Here is a 23,338-nt window from a genome sequence, read left to right as displayed (position 1 = left end):
TTGTCCACCAGCTTCTGGATACAGGCTTGGAGTCCGGTCAGCTCCTCTGAATCCCCCCAGATCAGGCCACTCTCTTTCCAGGAGGTGAGCCGTGTAGGGATGCTGGATCTGAATTCGGGGGCCGCTGCCCAATTGGCGTCACGCGGCTCAGTGATGTAGAACCACCCCGATTGCCACCCCTTGATGGTTTCCACGAAAGTGCCCTCCAGCCATGTAACGTGGGACATCCTGCCCACCATGGCGCCTCCGCACTCCGCTTGGCTGCCCTTCACAACCTTTGGCTTGACACTGAAGGTCTTGAGCCACAAGCCGAAGTGGGGCTGGATGCAGAGGAAGGCCTCACACACGACGATAAACACCAAGATGTTGAGGATAAAATTTGGGGCCAAATCATGGAAATCTAGGCCGTAGTAGAACATGAGCCCCCGGACGAAGGGATGAAGTGGGAAGCCCAGTCCGCGGAGGAAATGGGGAAGAAATACTACCCTCTCATGGGGCCTGGGGGTGGGGATGATCTCTCCCTCGTCGGGGAGCCGATGCGCGATGTCGCTGGACAAATATCCGGCGTCGCGCAGCTTCTGGATCTGCCCCTCCGTGATGGAGGAGGCCATCCACTTGCCTCCCGCTCCGGACATAGTTGGAGAAGGTTGAGGAGAGAAGTGCGGACTTGGGCGTTGGAGCTCGAGTTCACGGATATGGATAAGCCAAGGAGGAAGAAGGCGCAGGTAAAAGGGTTGGATCTTTATCCCCTTATATGGGCGGACAAAAACATGTGTCCCCACCGGCCTGGTAAAACTCGCTTATCTCCCAAGCGTCACAATCGATGGCGCGGTTGGGTTACCCACGTCCGTATTGATGGGAATCCCGGAATAAGGGGAACACAATCTCTCCTCTGACAAGACGTGCCAAGGAAACCGCCTCACTAAACGCGCTGGGTGGAACAATAAAAACAATTCGAGTAAAGGCTTGGAAGTGGTGTGACGTCACGCCACAGAATACGTCAGCAGATTGATCTTGTGTAATATTATTCTCTCTACGGTGGTATGTGGAATTTAGTTTTGCAGAGTCGGACACTATCCTGGTGTTCACAATCTTCTATAAATTATTCGGAGGAGGAACCCGCCTTGCAATGCCGAAGACAATATGCGCGCCGGACTCGTCGTCATTGAAGCCTGGTTCAGGGGCTACTGAGGGAGTTCCGGACTAGGGGGTGTCCGGATAGCCGAACTATCATCATCAGCCGGACTCCAAGACTATGAAGATACAAGATTGAAGACTTCGTCCCGTGTCCGGATGGGACTTTCCTTGGCGTGGAAGGCAAGCTTGGCGATACGGATATGTAGATCTCCTACCTTTGTAACCGACTCTATGTAACCCTAGACCTCTCCGGTGTCTATATAAATCGGATGGCTGTAGTCCATAGGACGAAAAACAATCATACCATAGGCTAGCTTCTAGGGTTTAGCCTCCTTGATCCCGTGGTAGATCCACTCTTGTAACACACATCATCAATATTAATCAAGCAGGACGTAGGGTTTTACCTCCATCAAGAGGGCCCGAACCTGGGTAAAACATCGTGTCCCTTGTCTCCTGTTACCATCCGCCTAGACGCACAGTTCGGGACCCCCTACCCGAGATCCGCCGGTTTTGACACCGACAGCAAGTGAACAGAAAAACATTGTGGCAAGGACTCGGATTGAAACTGTTGTTTGATCCAGTGGTGGTGTATTTATCTCCTTTATTGTATGTCTCCTTTGCCACCATATATACCAGCTAGCCACTACCATTAGTTCTGCCATCAGTAGGCCCTCCGTATTTTCATCCTTATACATTAGAGTGCTCATCGTGAATGAGCCCGACCTGTCCTGGAGAGCTGTGTATTGAATCTCCATTTTAATCCAAGTTTGTCCCAAATCTCCAGGTCTCGAGCACATTTGAAAAGACAGTGTTGCGTGTCTTCATATCCAACCTGACAGACAGGGCACTGCCCTGAGACTCGTATATGATGCCCTGCAAGAGTTCCAAAACATGGCAGAACTCCTCGGATAACCTTCCACACAAAGTGTTTGACCTTCCCCGGCACTCGAAGAGCCCAAACATGCTTCCATATGTCTTGTTCTCGACTCCCTTATGGGTAAGACAGGTCCATCTGTTGCCCAAATTGGTGTTTAAATTATGGGTGGTAAGCCGACCTAACTGAAAAGTTTCCGGTCCAGTTATAATGCCATGAGACAAAATCGTCCATGATATGTACTCTGAGAGGTATTTGTAGGATTCTGTACACATCAACCGGCCAAAATACATCACGGATCAACACCTCATCCCACTGTCATGTATGTGGATCAATTAGCTCTTCCACTGTTGTCAACATAGTGGATCCCGGCGGTGTTATGATTTTTCGGGACTCACTTGTTGGTACCCAAGGATCTTGCCAAATGTTTATATGTGATCCCGTACCCACTCTCCAAATACATCCTCGTTTGAACGTTTGAATCCCAGCAACAATACTCTGCCAAGTAAAGGAGGATCCCTTCTTCGGCCCTGCATTCAATATATGTCCATCTAGATAGTATTTAGCACTGAGAACTCGAGCACACAAAGATTCTGGATTCTGGATCAGACGCCAACACTGTTTTACTAGTAAAGCAAGATTAAAACTGTGAAGGTCTCTAAACCCCAGTCCTCCTTTCCTCTTTGGCATGCAAAAATTCCACCATGCAAACCAGTGCATCCGTTTCTTCTCCTCACTATCCCCCCACCAGAAGCCTTCCATTTCATCTGTTATTGATTCGCAGATTCCTTTTGGCAGTTTAAAAACTGACATAGCATATGAGGGGATTGATTGGGCCACTGCTTTCAACAAAATTCCCTTTCCTTGGACTGAAAGTACCTTTTCCTTCCACCCTTTAATTCTCTGAACAATTCGGTCAATCAAATGCTAAAAACAATCACTTCTGTCAACACCTACAACTGTAGGAAGACCGAGGTATTTGTCAGAAAGAGCTTCTGTTAATATGTCAAGGTTTCTGCACACATCTTCCCTGACAGCAACATTTGTATTGGGGCTGAAAAAAGCACTTGATTTTGCCGTACTTGCAAGATGTCCAGAGCTTGCACAATATACATCCAAGATCCTCTTTAAAGCATTTGCATTCTGCACATTTGCCTACATAAGAACTAGGGAATCATCTGCAAAAAGAAGGTGGGAGATGGATGGTGCATTACGATAGACTGTGATACCTTCCAGACCACCCACCTCTTCCTCATGAGCCAACATGCTCGATAATCCTTCGGAGCAAAGCAGAAATAAGTAAGGGGACAAGGGGTCTCCTTGCCTTAAACCTCTAGTGGGTATTATCTTTTCCGTTTCTGCACCATTAAACCTTATTTTATAACTTACTGAGGAAACATACTCCATTATCATCTCAATCCAACCCGGATCAAAGCCAAGTTTTAACATCATTTGCTCCAGGAAACTCCACTCCACACGATCATATGCTTTCATCATGTCTAGTTTAACTGCACAGTACCCATTAGAGCCATGGGTTTTCTTCTTTATTGCATGAAAGCATTCATACGCAATTAGCACATTATCTGTTATCAGTCTACCAGACACAAACGCACTCTGTGTGGGGGATATGATCTCAGGAAGTAATTTCTTTAACCTGTTTGCATGCATTTTGGAGATGATCTTATATACCACATTGCATAAACTTATTGGCCTGAACTGTGTAATTACCTCTAGACTATCTACCTTTGGTATTAACACAATATTTGTGTGATTCCATCCCGCTGGTACTTTCCTCATTTGTATCCCCTAAAATGTGCCAAAATCTCTTGTAGAAGACTGCATGTAACCCATCCGGCCCAGGTGCCTTCATATCTCCAATTTGAAATAGTGCTTTTTTGTCTTCTTCTCGAGTGTATCGAGTAGTTAACAAGCTGTTCATCTCCGGAGTTACGCGTGTTTTAACTGCCTGCAACAATTGTCGATCACAATCCACACCATCAGAATGAAAGAGACCATCAAAATAATCACGAATCAGTGGACTGAGGTTATCATTCCCCTCAGTCCACCCATTATTATTATTACAGAGTTTTTTTATCATATTTCTCCTCCTCCTTGCTGAGGCAAATTGGTTAAAGTACTGTGTGTTACGATCGCCTCTCCGAAGCCATCTAACTCTACCACGCTGAGCCCAAAAAATTTCCTCTTGGTCCAGTAGATTTTCAATGAGGACAGAAAGTTCTTTTTGCTTTGCCCTACCCTCCTCTGTATATGGTGCCTGTATTAGTGTCTCCAAATCCTTCTGAGCTTTATTGAGTCGGGCCCTAGGCCCTTTCAGAGTCTTTCTATCCCATTCATGCAGGTCACGGTGTACTGAATCAATTTTTCCTTTCACAGATGGGTGCAAGCCTCGCTGCACAGCCTTTTGCCAAGCTGTCCTCACAACTTCTTCGACAGTTTCCTCTTCTAGCCATCTGGCCTCAAACTCCTGCTTGAACTTGGACCTGTTCTCCACAACTCCCGAAAGATATGCAGTGTCTAGCAAGATGGGTCTATGATCAGATTTCCCCATCTCCAGGTTACACAAACCTGCATATGGGTGCATACCCATCCATTCAGTGTTTGTAACGGCCCTGTCCAAGCGTTCCTTTAGTCCACCTCTAAACCAAGTGAACTTGTCGCCAACATACCCCATGTCTTCCAAGGAGCAGTCGGAAAGAGCGTCCTGGAACGCTACCAATCGAGACTGGTGTCGTGGCACCCCTCCCTCCTTTTCAGAAGACAGTAAAATTTCATTGAAGTCACCAATGATAACCCATGGTAGCCTTGAGTGTGCATGTAGATCTCGAATATACTGATAGGTACAGTCCTTATGCTCCCAACTAGGTTCTCCATAAATTCCTATTGGCCTCCATATGTTACCATTTGTCTCATGGACATTCACATCAATTCCTGCAAGAGTGGTGGTTTGGGAGTAGATCCTGACCTCCTTCTTCCAAACCATCAAGAGCCCACCCTTTCTTCCATCCGGACTTGGTACCACTATTTTTTTCATCCATGCCAAGCCTTCTCATCAACGCTTCTGCCTTTTCATCATCCAAGTGTGTTTCAGACAGAAAAAACACATCGGGTTTATGCCACCTCTGGATATCCAGGAGCGACAGAACTGTCGGAGCACCTAAGATGCCCCGACAGTTCTAGCTAATGATCCTCATTGCACCCGGCGATCACCCTCGATGGGTGTCGCCGATACATCAGTTTGTGGGTTAGCAGCAGTTGAGTTCGCCCTCAGTCTCTTTGGATCATGGATCTTCTCTGGTGTACTCATCTGGCTCTTATCCACCTTTTCACTTCTTCCAGATTCCAGCAGACCGATTTATCATTTACAAAACCTGGCGGTGGAGTCAAAACCTCCCTCCCTCCATGTTGTATCACTGCACCATCATGTCCAATAAGTCTCTTTTTTGCCAGCGGAACAACAGCCCCCTGGTTTTTCATCCTCCTGTCTAGCTCCATGTCATTCTGTCCTTTGGGGTTTGGATCCTCCGGATCTGCTCGTTCTCTTTCAACCCCCCCCATCTCTCCCCCTAGGCCTTCCCATGTTTGTCCTTCCCCTGCCACTGCCGGATCCACCAGAGGGGTCATCATAGTTCACCAGGAGCCAGTCCCCCCACTCGCAGTCCTCTGGCTTGTGGATACCATCCCCACACTCAATAACAGGGTGTCCAATCAGTCCACAAAAGTCACAGAAATCAGGAAGCTTTTCATATTCAATAGGGTACCTTTTACTCTCCTTCAATGTCAACGGAACAAAACGAACAATGGGGGTATCCAGCATTATGTGAACTCGAGCTCTCAAATATTTAGCTGGATTTATACGTCCCTCATTGACAATGACTTTGATAGGGGGGGGGGTCCCACTTTTCTAGCTATTTTCTCAGCAATCTATGTTTTCTTCATGAGCCCATCCGGTATGCCAATAATTCGTGTCCACACAGCAATATGATCGAGCTTATACTCATCAACGTTCGACAGACCATCATATTCTTCCAAAACCACAGCAGCGTTTTGGAACAACCATGGGCCACCGTTCATGACGCGATTCCAGTCACCCAAACAAAGGAATTGGGCGAGGAAGATGTTTGGTTTCTTATCCTTGAAGACCACTCCCTGCGCAGGCGCCCAGGCGTTTCTCATCGCCTTATACAAAGCAACATGATTAAAGGGTTTAGTCGTATAAACCCTAAAGATGGCGATCCATCGAGTTCCTTCTATTAATCCTTCAATCTCTCCCGACAGATCCAACTCCTCTTCCTCCTCCCCATGGAGGTTCAGCCTTGAAAACCTGTTTTCTAGATTTGCTTCTGATCCGGGCGTATCTCGCCCACCCCCGCTCCCCGACGCGACGCCCTCCGGCGCCTTTCCAGTCCTTCTTTCTGCCATGCAATCCGTCAAGAGCAACCAAGAACTATCTGAGATCATGCACAAATCGACTCGATCAATACGTACGCGAGAATTTTCGGTGTAGATGTGATATATGTGGAACCCTAGCGGAGCGCCGCAAGGGGATATGTGGAGCCCTAGTCGCCTAGGGGATTTCTTTAATATCGTAAGAGCTAGTACTGATACGTGTATATGTTATCCTATATAGCTCAGCTGGCAACAAGTAGAAAACATCAGTAACGACAACGGTGAAATGCTACAGCGCGGTAAAGTAACGGTTCGGTAACAGGCGAGCGAAGAGAGCCGTTGGATCTTCCCGCGATGGATCATGTTGGCCGTATGTTAACTGAATCTTGCATGAGTCTTCTGGACGAGCTCGGTCGTGACAGGGTAGCGGCATCCGGGTCGGGGGACGCGCCCGCCGTGCTGGAATCGGAAACCCTCCTGGATGATGGCGCATTGATTGCGCCAGATCGAAACCGGATTCACCAAATCCAAATCCCACCCCGCCGTTTCGGAACGGTTTGCTCTGCCACGCTACGTTTTAATCACCTTCCTTTTCCGGCTAATCACGGTCCGAGGCACGTTTTAATCCGCGGCCAGCGGCCAGCAGCGTCATTTGTTTGGCGCTAAGCTGGACTAATGCCCAATTACAGAGCTTAATAGGCCTACTGCCGCCTAGCCACTAGGTAGGCAATGATGGTAGGCAGCCGCCGCGTCCGGGAGAGTCCGCGTCCACCCCCGCCCCCGCCCCCGGCGTTACGTACGTACCTATATATATATATACCAGCCGCCTCGCCGGAGAGCGGCAAGGAGCTAGCCAAGCCAAGCCAAGGGCGTCTGATCTGATCTCACCGGAGGAGCAGAGGAGGATAGTGGAGCACCGCATCCGGCGATGGCGCGCGGCAAGGTCGCCATGAGGCTCGTCGGGAACGCGGGGGAGCGCGCCAGGAAGCACGCCAAGGGGGCCGCGGGGCTCAAGAAGAAGGCGTCGGAGCTGGCCACGCTCTGCGGGGTTCCGGTCGGGCTCGTCTGCACCGGCGCCGGGGCTCCGCCGCTCGTGTGGGAGTCGGAGGAGGGCGTGCTCGAGAGGTACCGACGCGCCGTCCCGCCGGAGGCCCGCGCGGGGCACACGCACCGGGCCTACCTCGAGACGGAGCTGGGCAAGCGGAGGGCCAAGCTCGCCAGGGCCCCGCCGCGCTCCCGGACTGGGACGAGGCGCTCAACGACATGACCCTGGACGACGCGCGGGAGCTGCTCCAGGCCATCGACGCGGCGCTGCAGGCCACGGGAGACAGGATGGAGGCGCTGGGCTTGCCTGATGGCCGCGGCCACGGCCCGCTCGATCAGCAGGTCGCGCCGGACTCTTCCGACGACGCCGTCATGCCGCATCAGCTCGGGCACGGTGGCGGCGTGCCCTGAGCCGGAGGCTACCCCGTGGACATGGCCGACGCCGCCGACTTCCAGCAGCTGCAGATGGTGCCGTACGACGGCGGCAACAACGACGGCCTACCCGAGCGATTCCCAGGGGGACATGGCTTCCAGATGCAACCAGGGTGCGCTGGCGACAACTACTCGGGCGGCTGTGATGGGATGATCGCGCCGGGCCTCGCCAATGCTGACTACAACTACTCGGGCTGCGGCGACCGGATGCTCGCTCCGGACTTCGCCGATGCTGGCTACAAGTACGACTACTCGGGCGGCGGCGACGGGATGCTCACGCTGGGCCCCGCCAATGCTGGCTGCAACTACTCGGGCGGCGGCGACGGGATGCTCACGCTGGGCCCCGCTAATGCTGGCTGCAACTACTCGAGCGGCGGCGACGGGATGCTCGCGCGCGGCTTCGCCAATGCTGGCTACGACTGCTCGGGCGGCGGCGGCCAGATGCTCGCGCCGGGCTTCGGCAACGCTGGTTACAACTTACAACTGGCCTGATCTTAGATCTTACCATGTGGCACACCGACGAGGTGCGCGACGCAGCCATGCCACGTGGGTACTACCCTGGCTTCGCCGACGGCACTCTGGCGCCTGAGCACTACTCCGCCGAGGTCGCCACCGGCGGCGACTACGTCAACACACTACCATCTGGGTACGGGTACCCCATGGGCATGGGCATGGACGTCGGCGACAACTTCACCAGTCTGGAGAGCAACTACACGGCGGCGCATTGGCAGGCCGAGGCGTTCCAGCACTCTGACACCAGCACCAGCACCAGCGAGCTGCTGTCAGCTGCATCATCGCCTCGTTATCTCTACTAGACTAGTACTTTTGTCACGTAAGGTGTTTAGGTCCAGGAGGAAGAAAGCGTTCTGTTACTAGGGAAAGAAAAATGCAGTGGTAGTTTCGTAGCTAGCTAGAATATCTTCTTAGTTCTAACGCAATCGAAGTTAGAGATTTGTAGTTTTTTTGCATAAATCATACTTGTATTAGGTCCATGATTTTGAACAGAATTCTAAACCTTATATACTAGTGTCTGTTATTTGAGAATTTTCGCGAAAAGGATATGATCTCCCTGTTAACAAAGTTCATGCTCACAAAACATACCCACTCAAGTCTCAAGCTGAAAAATAGTCCATGTCAAATAATTTTATTTGAAGCCCTTGGACTGCTTGCACACAACTTTTTATTAAGGCCTCAAGCATCACATATATCCTTAGTAATAGACTGTCAAGGCGTCAACCATATTTGTTGAACACCCTCTCTCTCTCGGTTGCATCCAAAGGTCGTGGACGTCCATCCCTCCTGCTTGCGAAGTACTAGCGACAATGTATGGATCCAACAATCATTGCGGTTGATCCAAAGTAAAGCACAAAACTCTCGTATGAATTTGAGACTTCAATTGGGATGCACCTCAACTAGTCGGATTTCGAACATATCCGTACTACTAGTGGATTTAGGTAGATTAAAGATTACATGGACGGATCGCCCATAGAAGTAGTAATTAGTGCAACATATACTTGTGGTGGAAATTTTTCCATCATTGATAAGGTCCGTGTGCATGGATTTGACTATGAATGCACATGAACTAGTTAACTTCCAAAGGAATGTGTCCAATTTATATGAAAGATTGATCATCATTAGCCTTTAAACAAGGTTTAACCAATCTATTTATTTGCATCGATCAGCGGTCTCTGGAAAGCAACATTCCACAAAACCTGACCCACCCGTCGTAAAGCAAAATTCAACATAATCTAACCCATCACAGAGAAAATAGAGACAGCTTTCCACTGCACAATATGATAGAGTCGCGGATACTACATGGATAAAGGTGTTAATCCCAACCATGCGTCTTCCTAGGACCTACTACAAATGTCTCCACAGAAAAGTCGTTTTTACTAAAGGACAAGTCAATTAGATTTACCTAAACCTCGTAGGGAATTTTAGAATGTCTTGCATACATGATTAGGGAATTTTAGAATGTCTTGCATACATGATTAACATGGTTTCAGCGACAATTATTTTGTACTCCCTCCGTCCCATGATATAAGATTGTTTTGCAAGCTGTTTTAGCTTGCAAAAAGATACGAAAGGAATATTTAGTAAGTACATGACTAAACAAAATCTGGCACAAAAACGTGTTTACCAACCTACATGACTTTATGACCAATATAACATGAACATACAGGATTCCAACGACAGACTAAAGCACAGTTCTTTTGTCAGAATCTGGGGATTCTCCCAGAATCCAACCCCTACCCAGCTTTTGGCAAAAGGACTGGGCCTAAGCCAGTAGTGAAACTTATTTTCGTATTTTGTACCAAGAGATAATTTTTAACAGTGGAATTTGCTACTGTACAGATGAACATCCAGGTTTAAATAAGGATACAAGATTATAATACAGGCAAAGTTACTGGATAGGTGAAATAGAAACACGAAGAAGGGACTTGTATAAACAGAATTTGATCTGGGAAAAATGAAACATTTAAAAATGAAGCTGCTTGCACTGCGAAGCTACTGCCTCCGAGGGGCAGTAAGGGCACTTGAAAGGTCTGGAGCTGCTCTTTGATAGCTTCGTGATTGACTGCTTTGATACGGCGTGTCCACAGGGCATCAGCATCGGAGGGTTCTCGTCGCTCGACTGCTCCCTGAGCACCGGGCAAACGAAGACTGAGTGGTACTGAAACTCTGGTCCAATGTCTATGGGTACTGGAAGCTGCTTCATGGTCTGCCACTCCTGCTTCTTGGCAGCCATTACCGTGGTTAGCTTCAACAAGGTTGGTAGCCCTTGAAAACCAGCTGATATGGCTACACTCAGTGGGCTATCGCTAGACTGACCTAAGAGGCTGCAGAACTGATGGATTAGCTCCTCGGCTAGCTTCTCCCAGTGCGCCAATGACACAAACTCGGCATACGGGGACTGTTCAAGCCGGTCAGCCCAGATCAGGCAAGCCATTAGCTTCTGGATCTCTGCCTTGTGCACGGAGGCAAAGGACACCAAGTGAGTCCTTGCATATTGTAAAGCATTATCTCTGCTTCCTTTGGTGAGTATCTCAACAAACTGAAGAGAATGGAGCCTCAACTCGAGCATTGAGCTATTCTGCAACAGCTTATCATGGTTATTGGCAGCCCAAGTGAGTGCAGGCTCAAGGTTTCTTCCTTTCATCGCTTCAAGTATTCCATACATCTCCTGAAATGGTAATTTCAGGTAAGTCTCGTCTGATCCACCGCACTCATGGACAAAGGAGTCTCCAAGATCAAAGAGGCCCTGGCGATAGAAATGATTCGCTATTATGTTGTTTACTGTGCTGGCCTCAAAATCCACATTTCTATATGCCTTTGATATATCTGTACTAAAAGACTTCTCGAGAACCTTGAGATATTTGCTCAGTGCAACATTCAATTCCTTTTGACAGCCTTCGAGTTGGTTCAGTGGCACCATTTCGTTCAGCTTGGCCTTCAATTCTGCAAGGATGGGTGAATGGTCACAACTGTCCATGGAATCTGTATCCATCATCTGCATCTTGGATATTACCTGCTTAACTTCATCCACTATCTGATCAATAGCTTCCTGAACTTTGGTAGAAGATAACACACGTTTTTCAACAACTCGGTCAAAGGCCTCTCTTAGACTGTCAAGCTCCATTGTAGAACACCCAACTAAGTGGCACTGCATGTCCAAGTCAAAAAATCACATATAAATAAATAATTTGTTCAGAGAACCACCATGAAGCAAAGAAAAAAAAGGCTCTCTGTCTAACATCTGATAAATCAGAACACAGAAGTTAAAGCATAGGTTCCAAACATCAATATTGTAAATAAATCTACGATGATCAACAAGATACAAGCAACACAATCAGCATCACTAGAACATTGAAGACAGTATCTAACATTCAATTTTATCTCACTCATGCTACACCACACTAAAAGTGTAAAATGTTGGCCAAATACTAGCAGTATCTTAGGAACCCATTGGCAAGACACATAGTACTATTCTGAAACGACACCTACAGAATATGTTGCTAAATTGATCACACATTCTCCTGAAGCTGCAGCACTAGAGTAAATAAATAGAAGGCAACACCATGTTATCATCCTAACCCTGTTCTCACAGTTCACAAACACTAAGAATGGCTGGGTTAGCACCTCAGGGCAACCAGCAAAAAAATTCACAATGAATCACCATTCAAAACTTCATACCTATGTTGGCTACAATACGCCAGTGGGTTCCATGAAATCAATTTGTTAAGATGCCAGGCATGGCTGCAAACACACTTTTTTTACGGGTAAAGCGAGCTTTATTACCAAGTGGGTTGGGCATATCACCCTTTACATGGTCAGCAACCTGTGCTGGTACATCATAGTCCCATAAAAGAACTTCACCAGTGTTACACAGGAAGCCTAGCTTGACCAAGTCATGAGCAGCACTATTTGCTTCACGACGACATGCTTGAACTTTGCAGATGGAGAATCAAGTGTGTATCTGGACCTTCAGGTCATCCAACTCTACCACATGTATCGAGAAGTCCATGGCTGGGTTGTTCAAGGCCAAGGCAAGGAGTTGGGAGTTCGTCTCAACCCAGCTCCCAGCTCCACTGCGAGGGCAAACACATTTTTTTACCGATAAAGGAAGAATTTTATTTCTCTCTGCCTCACAGCCAATGGATTATTACAAGCTCCTGAGCAGTAAAACTTCACTACACAACTCAGCTGAACACCGAGCATCAAATAAAATAAGTGCACACAGACCTTAGACCACCAAAATAAATATGCCCACAAAGGGAGAAAAAAAGACGACAAACCATGCCCTTGGGAATAAAATACCCTGGTGGTGGTGGAGGCTACATGGCACCACCTCAAGCAGATCACCATTAAGAAAACCATTCTTCACGTCGAGCTGAGAAATGGACCATAAACGAACAGAGGCCACGGCAAGAAGAGCGCAAACAGTAGTCATGTGAGCCACAGGAAAGTCTATCATAGTCACAGCCTTACTGTCATGCTCCTAAATGGGCATTGAGGAAGTAATTTACTTAACAAGTTATCTAGTGTTGAACACGATACGGTAATCCCATCCATCAAATCCAACTGGGCGTGCAAGCCTGATTCATAAAGCAGATTCATATCGCGAGAAAACAGAATCAATACCAAAGCCACTTCACTTTCCAATCCCACTAAAGACTCGATTCAGATTCCTTCCTTCAGCACGCTATCCACAAAGAGAGCACACAAATGTACGCATACGGCATATAAAGGTTGGTGGCAAGTGGCGCCCTCGCTACAGAATAGTGATCCGTGAGTCAAGCTACGACACGCAATCAGCGGGCTTCGCGAGCTTGCCTGTGCGCGCAAGAAAGCAACCTCGTTCGGTCCGAGACAGGGACCTAGCTTGGAGCATGGGGGTTCAGTTGAATCCCCAAAAGAATTTACAAAACCAAGCTGCTGCTAGAGGCAGCAAACAATTCCGCGACAAGCAGGGTGGGATATCAGAGCAACCTACCCAAGCAAGCATGCTAGGGTTCGTCGCCGACGAAACGAGATAATTGCAGGGGCGGATCCAGATGTTGCGCGGGCACAGCTCAAAAATTAGTGAAAGCTCGGTGGGTTCTACCGATCAGCTGGATGGATGGTGGAAGAAGGGTCGTACCTGAAAATCCAATCTCCGGGATTGCGCAACGGGGCGGGGACGGCAGGGAGGCGGCGGAGCGGGGACGGCGGTGGCGGCGGCGGCGATGCGCGGGGAGAGGCGTCGGCGGTGGCGGCACGGCGGTGGCGTTCTGTGGGGGAGATTTTGCTTAGTGCCGCATTGGGGCGTTGGGTAGGCCCGTCGGGGGGCTGGGAGAGGGAGGAAGAGGAGAGAAGAGAAGGCACTGGACGGGACGGCGTCCAGGAAAAGTCCTACCGTGGAGATGGATCTCCAGCCAGCGTGCCTGGGGATTGGATTGGACGGCACAGATTTTTCATTCGAAAGAAGACAAGCTAATATTATCATGAGGTATTTTCCTGCCCCCGAGGACAATGACAGGAAGATTCTCGGTTCTGATGAAAGCCAGGTTCTGTTGCTTAGGCTGGTCATAGTGGAAGTAACATAGGTAGTAATATAGATGCCACATAAGCAAAATTGGTGATGTGGCAAGTAGTTAATGAGGAGAGAGGCAAATAGAGTAACATAATATGTTACCATCACATAGCGGTTTCCAATGCATAATGAGTCTACAAAGTAATAAATAAAAGCAACTATGTTACCACACCTATGACACTACCCACTATGAAGGTAGTAACATAGACTAGTAACATGTGTATGTTACTAGTCTAAGTTACTCTTCACTATGACCAGCCTTATTACGAGTGAGGTCCATCTCGCTAAAAGCTCAAGTGCACAAAAAGTAATTTCATCCCAGAGAGTATCTTACACAGGAGCCAATAATTGCTTGCCATTACTTTAGTTATCTAATGATTAGACAATGGCAGATGCAGCAATAATGTCAGCCCCAAGCATAAGCTACGTACCTGTAGTACGCATGAAAGCAACAGCACAACAAGAGGGACAATGATCTTCAAATAAAAGGAAAAAAAATCATGTAGTAGTATTACATTAAGAATATAAGGTGTTGAGTGTTAGCTAGGTACACTTTTCTGACCGTACACCTAAATATACACCCTTTTAAAAAAAACTAAATATACACATCTGCAACATAATGATCATCATACGGAAAAGAATTTCTAACATACAGGATGAGCAGAGCATTGGCTCCACAAAAATGAATTTCTACAAAGGACCTTTGCGCCGGGCTAAGAGAGTTCGTCGCTTGACTGCGCCCCTGTGGCGACCTTCACGAACACATCTTCCATGGTGGTGTCCGCGAGGCCCCATGCTTGCACTTCCACTCTCCTCTTGAGATTCTCCACGGCCATGAAAACATCTGCAATCCTAACTTGTTGCTTCGACAGCTCGTATTTCTGTGTTCCTGACAAATGATACACCTTCCTCGCGTCCGGCGAGAGCTTCAGCACCAAATCCTCAACCTCGCGCTCGAACTCCGAGGATGTCGTCATCGTCAGCACATAATAACCTCCATATCTAGCTATGAGCTGCGATTATAAAGTTCCAAGTGCTTAATGTAAACAACAGTGTCACAGCTGAACTTCCATTATGGAGGAGGGGCAGTTATATATAAATATATGATCAATTGATCATCTATACCTCTTTAGGCCTTCCTATGCACTGGAGCCTGCCATCTACCATGATACACAACCGATCGCAGAGAACTTCGGCTTCTTCCATGGAATGGGCTGCAATGCAAAGATGCCAAAGAGGATCAGTGGTTTGATGGCTACCATGGTAAGAGGAAACTATATAAGGCCAAGCGCAAGCGAAGGAATGGTTATAGGTGGAAGGTTACTCGTAAGAATGATTGCTCTATCTTGCTTTGCTTGCTTCACAGCAGTCCAGAGACTCTTCCTGGAAGCTGGATCCAGTCCAGTGCTGGGCTCGTCCATGTACACTACCTGAGACGCATTTATAAAAGCATAAGCAAAGCATGGATCAACCGGTGACTGAAGAAAATAAAGACGACGTCGAAAGCTATACTTTAGCATCTCCAATCAGCGAGATGGCCACGCTAAGACGCCTCTTCATGCCACCACTGTACTTCCTGACTTGCTTGTCAGCAGCACCACCAAGAAGTAAATTTACACTTCTTAAAGATTCTTCAACAGCCTAGAAATCATTTTCATTTCAGTAAGTCTTTTTTCATGTTTCTTTGTAACTTTTTTTTTTTAGAAAAGGAGGATGACTCCCAGCCTCTGCATCTGGGAGATGCATACGGCCACTTTATTGATTATTCTCGAGGATCTTACAAAGTATTACAACAATGTGCCTGAATCCACCATCTTCGCAACATATGCCGCTACTCCTATCCAAAATGATGAAGGGGTGCTAGCTGGGCCACTACCCAAACCACTCACCTAAGCCTAACATCAAAAGCCGGAAGCCGAAACTCATTCGGAGGCCCCAGCCGAGCCACATACCGGATCTGGGGCACAATCCGGTCAGACGCACTCGTGTGTCGTCGTCGCCATCTTCCACAGGTCTTCAGATCATATTGAGGCTTCTACCTTGTCTGGCCACTCAGCCATCGACGTCACCATGACGCCAGACAGCAACCTCCTCCTGCGCGAGCCCATCTCCGCACATCGGACGCCAAGTCTCCACAGCGCCATGCCATCAATCTCCGCCGCCATCAAAGTGTGAGATGAAACGCCGCTCCACCATCCCTCCAGCCAGCACTTGCTCCAAAACGATGCCCCCAGAAGGGTAAGCGATAGAACGCTATCATCATCCGATCCGGAAGACCCAGATCTGGGGTTTCCCCCTGAGCACCCCGAACCTGATGGCGCAGACTACCGACTATGCCTCGACCATCGGCAGTAGCTCCACCAGACGAGCGTCGCCTACGTCGCCGCAACCTCCAAGATGAAGCTGACCAGAATGCATGTGTCGACACCGAACCGCCGCCACTTCCACCGCCACTTAAGCAGCCCCCGAGCAACGCCTTCAGTAAGGAGCACGGCACCGTGGTGTCGTCGTCGCTTGGAACCGAAGGTTCTGAGGTTTTCACCTGAGCTCCTGGGAGGGGTGGAAGGAAGGAGGTCCTCTCCGAAGCCTCCAACGAGGGAAGCAACACCCAAAGGCACTGCCATCGGAGTGGCCGCCACGCCGGCCAAGAGATTCCCCCAGAACCCTTCCAGCCACCGGATCTGCAAGGCCAGCACCAAGAACGGTGACCGAAGCCACCAAGGGCCGGATCCGCTGCAGATCGGAGTAGATCGGGGTCGAGGACAAACATCACCATGGCCACCAACATCCAGCGAGGAACCGCCGCCGCAGCCGAAGCCCACCACCTCCCCGCCATCCACATGGCCAGGGAATTGGTCCACCTGTCCACGCCGGCGCCGCTCGCCGCCAAGCTGCGCCGCGTGCCACCAGCCATGGCCACCGCCATGGATCCGAGCCGCAGGCAAGCCGCCAGCCGCGGGGCCCCGCGGGCACACCAGATCCGGGCCGCCAGAGCCACGGCGTGGCATCCAGGCGCCAGATCCGGATCCCCGGCGCGCGAGCACGGCGCCTCCCAGCGCAGCCAAGCCCGCCACAACGCGCGCCCTCGACGCCAGAGCCGCGTGGGCTGGAGACCTCGAGCGCCCACGGCTCCCATGCCGCGACCATGGCGTGCCGAGCAGCGCCGGCCCGCGCACAGCCACACGCCGCAGCGCCTCGCGCCTGCCTCGTCCGCTTGGCGCAGCTGCCCCGCGCAGCCCACCTCGCAAGCGGGAGTGGAAGAGCCCGCCGCCGCCGACACCACACGGGCTTTGCCCGGGCGGCGCTCGCCGGCGGCAGCGGGGGAGGAGGGGGGGATGGGTGGCGGCGGTGCCCGGCGGCTAGGGTTAGCGCCCGGGCCGCTCGCGGGGAGCGACACGGGGCTCGGGGAACTGGTTCGTTCACGAAATTGTTCAGCAGGGAGTAGTGGTGGCACCGGCCTTTGTAACTCCATAGAACAAAAAGATACCGTTACATTTCTTACAAGGTGAATCCAAAGATAGTACACCGGTTTTCCTTCTAGAACATATATTGGATTCACCTTAGAGATTATGCTAATGCACTGTGATTAGTGAACTGTTATAACTTACAAGGTCCAAAGCAGAACCAGTGAGGCTCTTCAGTCGACCATAAAACTGGAGATGTTCTCTGCCAGTCAGCATCTCCCATAGCATACTGCATCCCAAAAATAGAGACAACATAATGTGAGAATCAGAAGACGTTTATCATGAGCTTAATCAAAATTACTGAGAATCTCTTGAAACAAAGAAGTGTGTATCCTACTCAATCTGTGGACAAACCCCCATGCTGTTGTATATGTTTTCCATGTCAGTATGTATGCTGAAATCCTGTACAAATGCATTCCCTGATGTTGGCTTTGAAAACCCAATCATCTGTCAGGCATCAGCAAGAAGGATGAATACCACAATAGGATTAAAACATCACATCTACCCATTGATAGTACTCAACTCGGAACTTTGAAAAGGATACCGATTAAGGGTGACGAACCATGCTAATAAAAGAGCTCTTGCCAGCTCCATTAGGACCAAGAATGCCCAAACACTCTCCGTACGGCAAAGCAAGTGATAGACCTCGAACAGCATACTTATCAGGGTTACCATCCTTTCCATGATATACTTTCTTGAGATCGTCACAGACAACAGCGTAGCCACTGTTCCGCTGCTGTAGTACTTGATCAACAGTCTCCCTCTGTGATTCGCCATACCAAAGTAATATGTCAGCACATAATCAAGGAACAGGTGATGCCGACTTTCAATTTTAGTTCTCATATCATTACTTCAAATATTCATGTTCTGTATAATCAAATATCATTGAAATATGTTGCAAAACATTCCTGCAACAACGTGCGGGGTATCATCTAGTTTTAGTTAACAATGACAACAAAGGTTTCTTGGGACATAGGTAATTATGTACTCCCTGCGTTCCTAAATATTTGTCTTTCTAGAGATTTCAACAAGTGACTACATACGGAGCAAAATGAGTGAATCTACACTCTAAAATATGTCTATATACATCCGCATGCGGTAGTCCATTTGAAATCTCCAAAAAGACAAATATTTAGGAACGGAGGGAGTAGTTAAGTAAATAAAATAATGGAGCCTTACAGGTAGTTTTCAAATATTCAAACTACACATAAAACAATGCTGGGAGGTGAAAATTTCAATTGTCTGCAGGAGTGATGAACCGTAAAATAGTAACTTACCTCTTTAATAATGTCTAACTTCTCCATTTCCACATGAACATCATTGTCGGCAACTTCGTTAACAGCTATCCTTCTCCAAGTGGTGTTCTTTCTTAGGAGACATTTGATGATGGAAAGGAGGCCAGAGCTGTTTCCAACTGAAGCAGCATAGTCAAAATAATATGCAACAGGAAGCAAAACCAACCACTCAACAATAATAATGATCATCACATCCCTCATTCCATTTGTATGGTCATTTAGATCACTCCATCGCATGCCAGGATTTCCCGTTTCTGAAGCCCTAATAGCATATTGGCTAAGCCCACATAATCCTCTATATAAAGAAAATGCAGGTATTATCTCCAGAACTGTAATCCAGTGTCCTGCAATAACACAAGAGGAAAATGATTGTGAAACCGGAATAGGCAAGGGCGTAAGGTTGGCCTCAAAATGGATGGTATATGTTCATCAGAACAAAAAAAAGACATTTACTTGCTATGGCATGGTTAAACTTAAAACTGTAATTAATTCTATTAAACAAAGTTAATGTTAACTTTGAATAGGTAAAAACTTGAAATTTTTCTTAAAATGATCGTGAACTTACTTGGAAATTTTCCACCTTCAAGAAAATTCCGAATAAGAGATCCTGCCATTAACCCTGATCCAAATATGTACAGATATGCAATTGCTGGTACAAAGAAGATAAGAAGCAACAAACATCACATACCTTGCAGCACTGAGCAATAGGTAATAAATGCGGAGATAAAATGGTAAAATGATTTATACCTTGAGCAGTATTAACCTTCGAAAAGAATGTTGCAGCTAGGAAAGATAATACAATCTGCAAGTTAATGAAACTGAAGAAGAAAACAAACTGGATACCATAGTCATTCGTCTTGAAAAAATTTAGACCTGCAAAGTAACAACTGATTTATATAAATGGCTTGATAACTGCTATTGTTTTTATGATAACTGTGGTTGGATAGCTTTGATACCTATAAGGGCTCCAAAAATGACAAATAGCACAAGATACACCGTAGACAAGATAAGGAAGTATGCGTAGTAGATAATCCAGTAAGGGCCATTTCCAAGCCCGTGCATTTTCATCATTGTTCGGAGCTTATGTTGCTTCTCATATACAAGGTATGTCAACATAACCTGCATTAGAACTTAAGAGGTTCAAGCATTGCAATCATGCAACGGTTTACTCTGGTAACTTTTACTGTATTCTAGAAATGCTGTTATATCCAATCCAGTTCCTATTTGTAACAGCAAAAATGTTGTCAATTCTGGTACCATTTACCGGGAAAAGCAACGCAACAACCCATTCGAAAAAGAGAGGACCAATAAGAGAAGAAAAATCAATCGTCAGACGAGTCGCTTGCTTTGGCATTTCTTTTGTAAACTCAAGCAACATTTTTATGCCTGAACCTTGACCTTGTAGGAATTGGAGATAGGCATTTGAGACCTACACACATGTCAAGCAATATGTTAATATGGGAATGAGTTGTATAACTTCCAAACTGCATTGATAAAAGAGCAACATAGCCAAGTTAAAAGAAGAGTAGTATCTTTTTGGAAAATATGAAATTACTGTAATGAATTAGAAACAATTTTGATGATTCAACATTTTTCTTAAAGGTAGGAAAGTTAAATGTAAAAAGGATGCAGAAAGTGTTATTCAGTGACATATTAGTAGCAGAAGAAGGTAAATATATATATCCAGCAATTTTATCCTCTCTCACGCCATATTGCATGTTACCATGGATCTTGTTGTGAATTTATTATGGTAACATAAAGTGGTTCAGAGTTTAGAACAGTAAATGACAGACAAAATAACTTTCAGCATGTTGGGACAACAAAATTAATAGTAAGAGGTCAATGCTGTTATCAGTGAAGTACACGGCACCCACCGCATTCAGTGAACGTGAAACACGCAGAAGTCCGAATGGCATTGGAACATAAGAGATATTCTGATAAGTCGAGTTATACAATGCAAGCACATTGAAACGCTTCTCGTTTGAGTCTTGGAAATCATAAGCTATAACAACAGAAATAGTTAGTGTTACTGGTGCATTGATGCCCGCATATAAGGAAACAACAGCACTTTATCCATAGAGAAGGATGTCATACCCATTGCAACTTCACTAATTCCTTTCCCTATTTTTTCTTTCCGGTAACCCTTAAAGGTCTCCTCATTGATTGTTCTTGAACTATTCCGCCACAAAGGTAGACCTTGAACACATTTTATCTCTGCAAAATGAAATACAGAAGTTCAGATATGAAATCCTTTCAAACCAAACGAGGCGCATAATTGATAATGTCGGAACATCATCATGGGAATGCATAGAATTTGATGGTTCTTATGAAAAAAAGAATAATGGGAATGATTATGCTAGACTATTCCACACAGAAACAGACGTAGGAATATATACGAACTTTACCTTTCTGAACATTAATAGCATCAATGGTAGTGCGGAGTGTAACTGAATTCCTGGACTTGCATTCCGACTGAAGAACATAAATGGGTACATCCGAAATAAAAGCAGGTTCGATGAAGCCCGTAGAAGTACCTGGCATATCTGTCCCCTGGAATTACATGATAAGAAAGCAAGTCTCACCAAGATGTTCTGTAAATAAACATACATGCAAGCAATTGTATGGTTATTTTAACTTACCAGGAGAATACCAGATATGCTCGCATTATCAGAAAGATTTGAAAGTGGCGAGTCTGTGAACATGTTCTGCATGACAGCTGTCAAACAAACAAGCAGAGTTGATGGTTAGAGGAATATGGTGAATGCGCTATATATTAGCAGACTTATCTATCACCCTTCTTTCCGCTGTTACTGGAAACAAAGAAATTCCGGTACAAAGAACACACTTCACTTCTCAGCACAATAGCTTAAGAAGATTTGTGGGGATTAAAATAGTTATATGATACAGATTACTTACTAGTAGATAGAGTTTCATTTGCCCCCGTGAACGGTATGGCGGCCGGGCAGGATTGTGACTTTCTGCATGATTCAGAGGAATCCTGGGTGGCACGATACTCGAGGTGGGGTACTTGCAAGAGAGCAGGCCACTCAGGAGGATTTGGTATAGGGCAACTGCCAGCCTGGTCCAATGTAGAGTACTGAATGCCACACACATTTTGGCAAGGACCTGTGCCATTCACATCAACACACATGCATCCACACTTGTATTTCGGTTTATCCAATAAATTGTTGATGACTCGTTGCAGGACACTGAGTAATACACAGAGGTATATCGGAACTATGATTAGCCGAATGGTTGCCTTCCTGTTGCGCTTCTGCAAGGTTATCAATCATGGTTTGCAACTCTTAGCACAACCCAAACAGACAGTATGTAATTATGAAACTAATGTCAGACAATCAAAAACCTATAAAATTTCTAAAAAAATGGAGAAACCTAGAAATATTAACACTGTTTAACAAGAAATAATACAGCACCAATAAACTTGAAACATTTGATAGCCCTAATAACAAAAAAAAGTCTCTTTTAAACAAATTTAAATATATAAAATAAAAAAGGATGGTTTCTTGTTCTTTATAAGTGCCGGTTAGTAAGAAAAATAATTATGTGAAATAAATACTGACTAGAATTACCACGTGCACCATTATAATGGTTGTGGCTTTCACAAATTGTATTATCCAATGAGCAGTATTGACAACTTGACAATGACGTCGTTCTCGATTTGCATCAAAATATTACACCTTTCTGTTATCAAGCTAGCAGGATAATTGACCAGTCATCGCCAAAAGCTCAACAACAACAATAACAAAACTACGGTGAGTACATGTCACTCCACCCATGAGTTCCCACAAATGGGCCAAACTTTGGCCGCAGTAGCGGAAGATTGTGGCAAACATCACCAAGGAAGGTGACATTCATAGCTCACACGCATCTTATAGCATTACATCCAATGGCTATAAAAGGTTAATGAAACCAAATTATATCTCATCTAGATGAGTTCTAGCAAAACTGTATATTATATTATGGGACGGAGGGAGTAGCAAATAAGCCTGAATTTCTACATCCATCTTGCAGCTGTACAGCAGATCACCACCCACCTAATCCAATCATTGCTAATTAAAGAACCAGGAAACCCCATCCAAGGGTTCCATACTACTAACCCCCAAAAGAATCTACAAAACTGCAGAATGGGCATGGGTTGGACCTGGAAGATGAGATTCTTGCGCAGGAGGGCATTGGTCTGCGAGGCGAAGCTCGGTGGCCTTGATGCACCACCGCCACCAGCAGCCGCGGCGGCGGCGGCGGCGGCGCCCGACAAGGGCTCCATCTCGCGGCGACAGTTCTTGGGTTTTCTCTGTCTTCTCTCTTTCTTTTGACTGGTCTGAAGGTGGAAGAGAAAGGGGCAGGAGTTCTTGGCCGTTTAGAAGGGGATTTATAGGGTAACCGCTCGAGAGATTCTTGCCGCCACAATAGACTATTTTAGATTTTACAAAAAAGACTTTCGCCTCGCTTTATAAATAAAGCAAAGCGTCAAAGAGCATACATATAGAGTCAAGTCCACACACACCCAAGTCTCACAACAAAGTACATAGGTTCTGCTAAGGGCACGGCTCAACAAGCCCAGAAAAAAATAAAAAACAGAACACGCCGGACG

At 46.8% G+C, this 23,338-nt stretch overlaps 2 protein-coding genes and 1 pseudogene across 5 annotated transcripts; 1 reads left to right on the top strand and 2 right to left on the bottom strand.

The window, feature by feature from the left end:
• Window positions 1-7,090: 7,090 nt before the first annotated feature.
• LOC123160734 (uncharacterized) lies at window positions 7,091-8,902 on the top strand (annotated as a pseudogene).
• Window positions 8,903-10,181: 1,279 nt separating this feature from the next.
• On the bottom strand, window positions 10,182-13,784 carry LOC123157407 (protein RMD5 homolog). Of its 2 annotated transcripts, XM_044575683.1 has the most exons (3): window positions 13,536-13,777; window positions 11,424-11,558; window positions 10,182-11,353 (listed from the first exon to the last, which is right to left on the bottom strand). In XM_044575683.1, the coding sequence occupies exon 3, from the start codon at window positions 11,328-11,330 to the stop codon at window positions 10,374-10,376; it is 957 nt and encodes a 318-aa protein (XP_044431618.1). In that variant the 5' UTR covers window positions 11,331-11,353; window positions 11,424-11,558; window positions 13,536-13,777; the 3' UTR covers window positions 10,182-10,373. The 2 variants fall into 2 exon arrangements, with proteins under 2 accessions (XP_044431618.1, XP_044431617.1); XM_044575682.1 differs by having other exon boundaries at window positions 10,182-11,558; window positions 13,536-13,784.
• A 660-nt stretch (window positions 13,785-14,444) lies between these two features.
• LOC123160618 (ABC transporter A family member 8) lies at window positions 14,445-23,082 on the bottom strand. 3 transcript variants are annotated; one of them, XM_044578433.1, is made up of 18 exons: window positions 22,889-23,082; window positions 21,643-22,000; window positions 21,366-21,442; window positions 21,132-21,276; window positions 20,821-20,940; window positions 20,601-20,728; window positions 19,991-20,155; window positions 19,683-19,845; window positions 19,474-19,599; window positions 19,292-19,375; window positions 18,709-19,070; window positions 17,994-18,194; window positions 17,769-17,878; window positions 17,576-17,660; window positions 15,480-15,608; window positions 15,292-15,397; window positions 15,093-15,181; window positions 14,445-14,980 (listed from the first exon to the last, which is right to left on the bottom strand). In XM_044578433.1, the coding sequence occupies exons 1-18, from the start codon at window positions 23,009-23,011 to the stop codon at window positions 14,681-14,683; spliced, it is 2,871 nt and encodes a 956-aa protein (XP_044434368.1). In that variant the 5' UTR covers window positions 23,012-23,082; the 3' UTR covers window positions 14,445-14,680. The 3 variants fall into 3 exon arrangements, with proteins under 3 accessions (XP_044434368.1, XP_044434369.1, XP_044434367.1); XM_044578434.1 differs by lacking the exon at window positions 15,480-15,608; XM_044578432.1 differs by lacking the exons at window positions 14,445-14,980; window positions 15,093-15,181; window positions 15,292-15,397; window positions 15,480-15,608 and adding an exon at window positions 15,927-17,433.
• Between the last annotated feature and the right edge of the window lie 256 nt (window positions 23,083-23,338).

This window comes from Triticum aestivum, chromosome 7B (genome assembly GCF_018294505.1).
Source record: "Triticum aestivum cultivar Chinese Spring chromosome 7B, IWGSC CS RefSeq v2.1, whole genome shotgun sequence".
NCBI classification, from domain to species: domain Eukaryota; kingdom Viridiplantae; phylum Streptophyta; class Magnoliopsida; order Poales; family Poaceae; genus Triticum; species Triticum aestivum.
This window is presented reverse-complemented; position numbering and strand designations above follow the sequence as displayed.

What these genes read in the sequence shown, in the direction of transcription:
- LOC123157407 (XM_044575682.1), bottom strand. Translation starts at nt 11,534, where the DNA reads ATGGAGCTTGACAGTCTAAGAGAGGCCTTTGACCGAGTTGTTGAAAAA.
- LOC123160618 (XM_044578432.1), bottom strand. Translation starts at nt 23,011, where the DNA reads ATGGAGCCCTTGTCGGGCGCCGCCGCCGCCGCCGCCGCGGCTGCTGGT. An exon ending in AGTTAGACATTATTAAAGAG is followed by an intron (nt 18,195 to 18,708) that starts GTAAGTTACTAT and finishes GGCGAATCACAG; the next exon opens with AGGGAGACTGTTGATCAAGT. An exon ending in AGAGCTCTTTTATTAGCATG is followed by an intron (nt 17,879 to 17,993) that starts GTTCGTCACCCT and finishes GATGCCTGACAG; the next exon opens with ATGATTGGGTTTTCAAAGCC.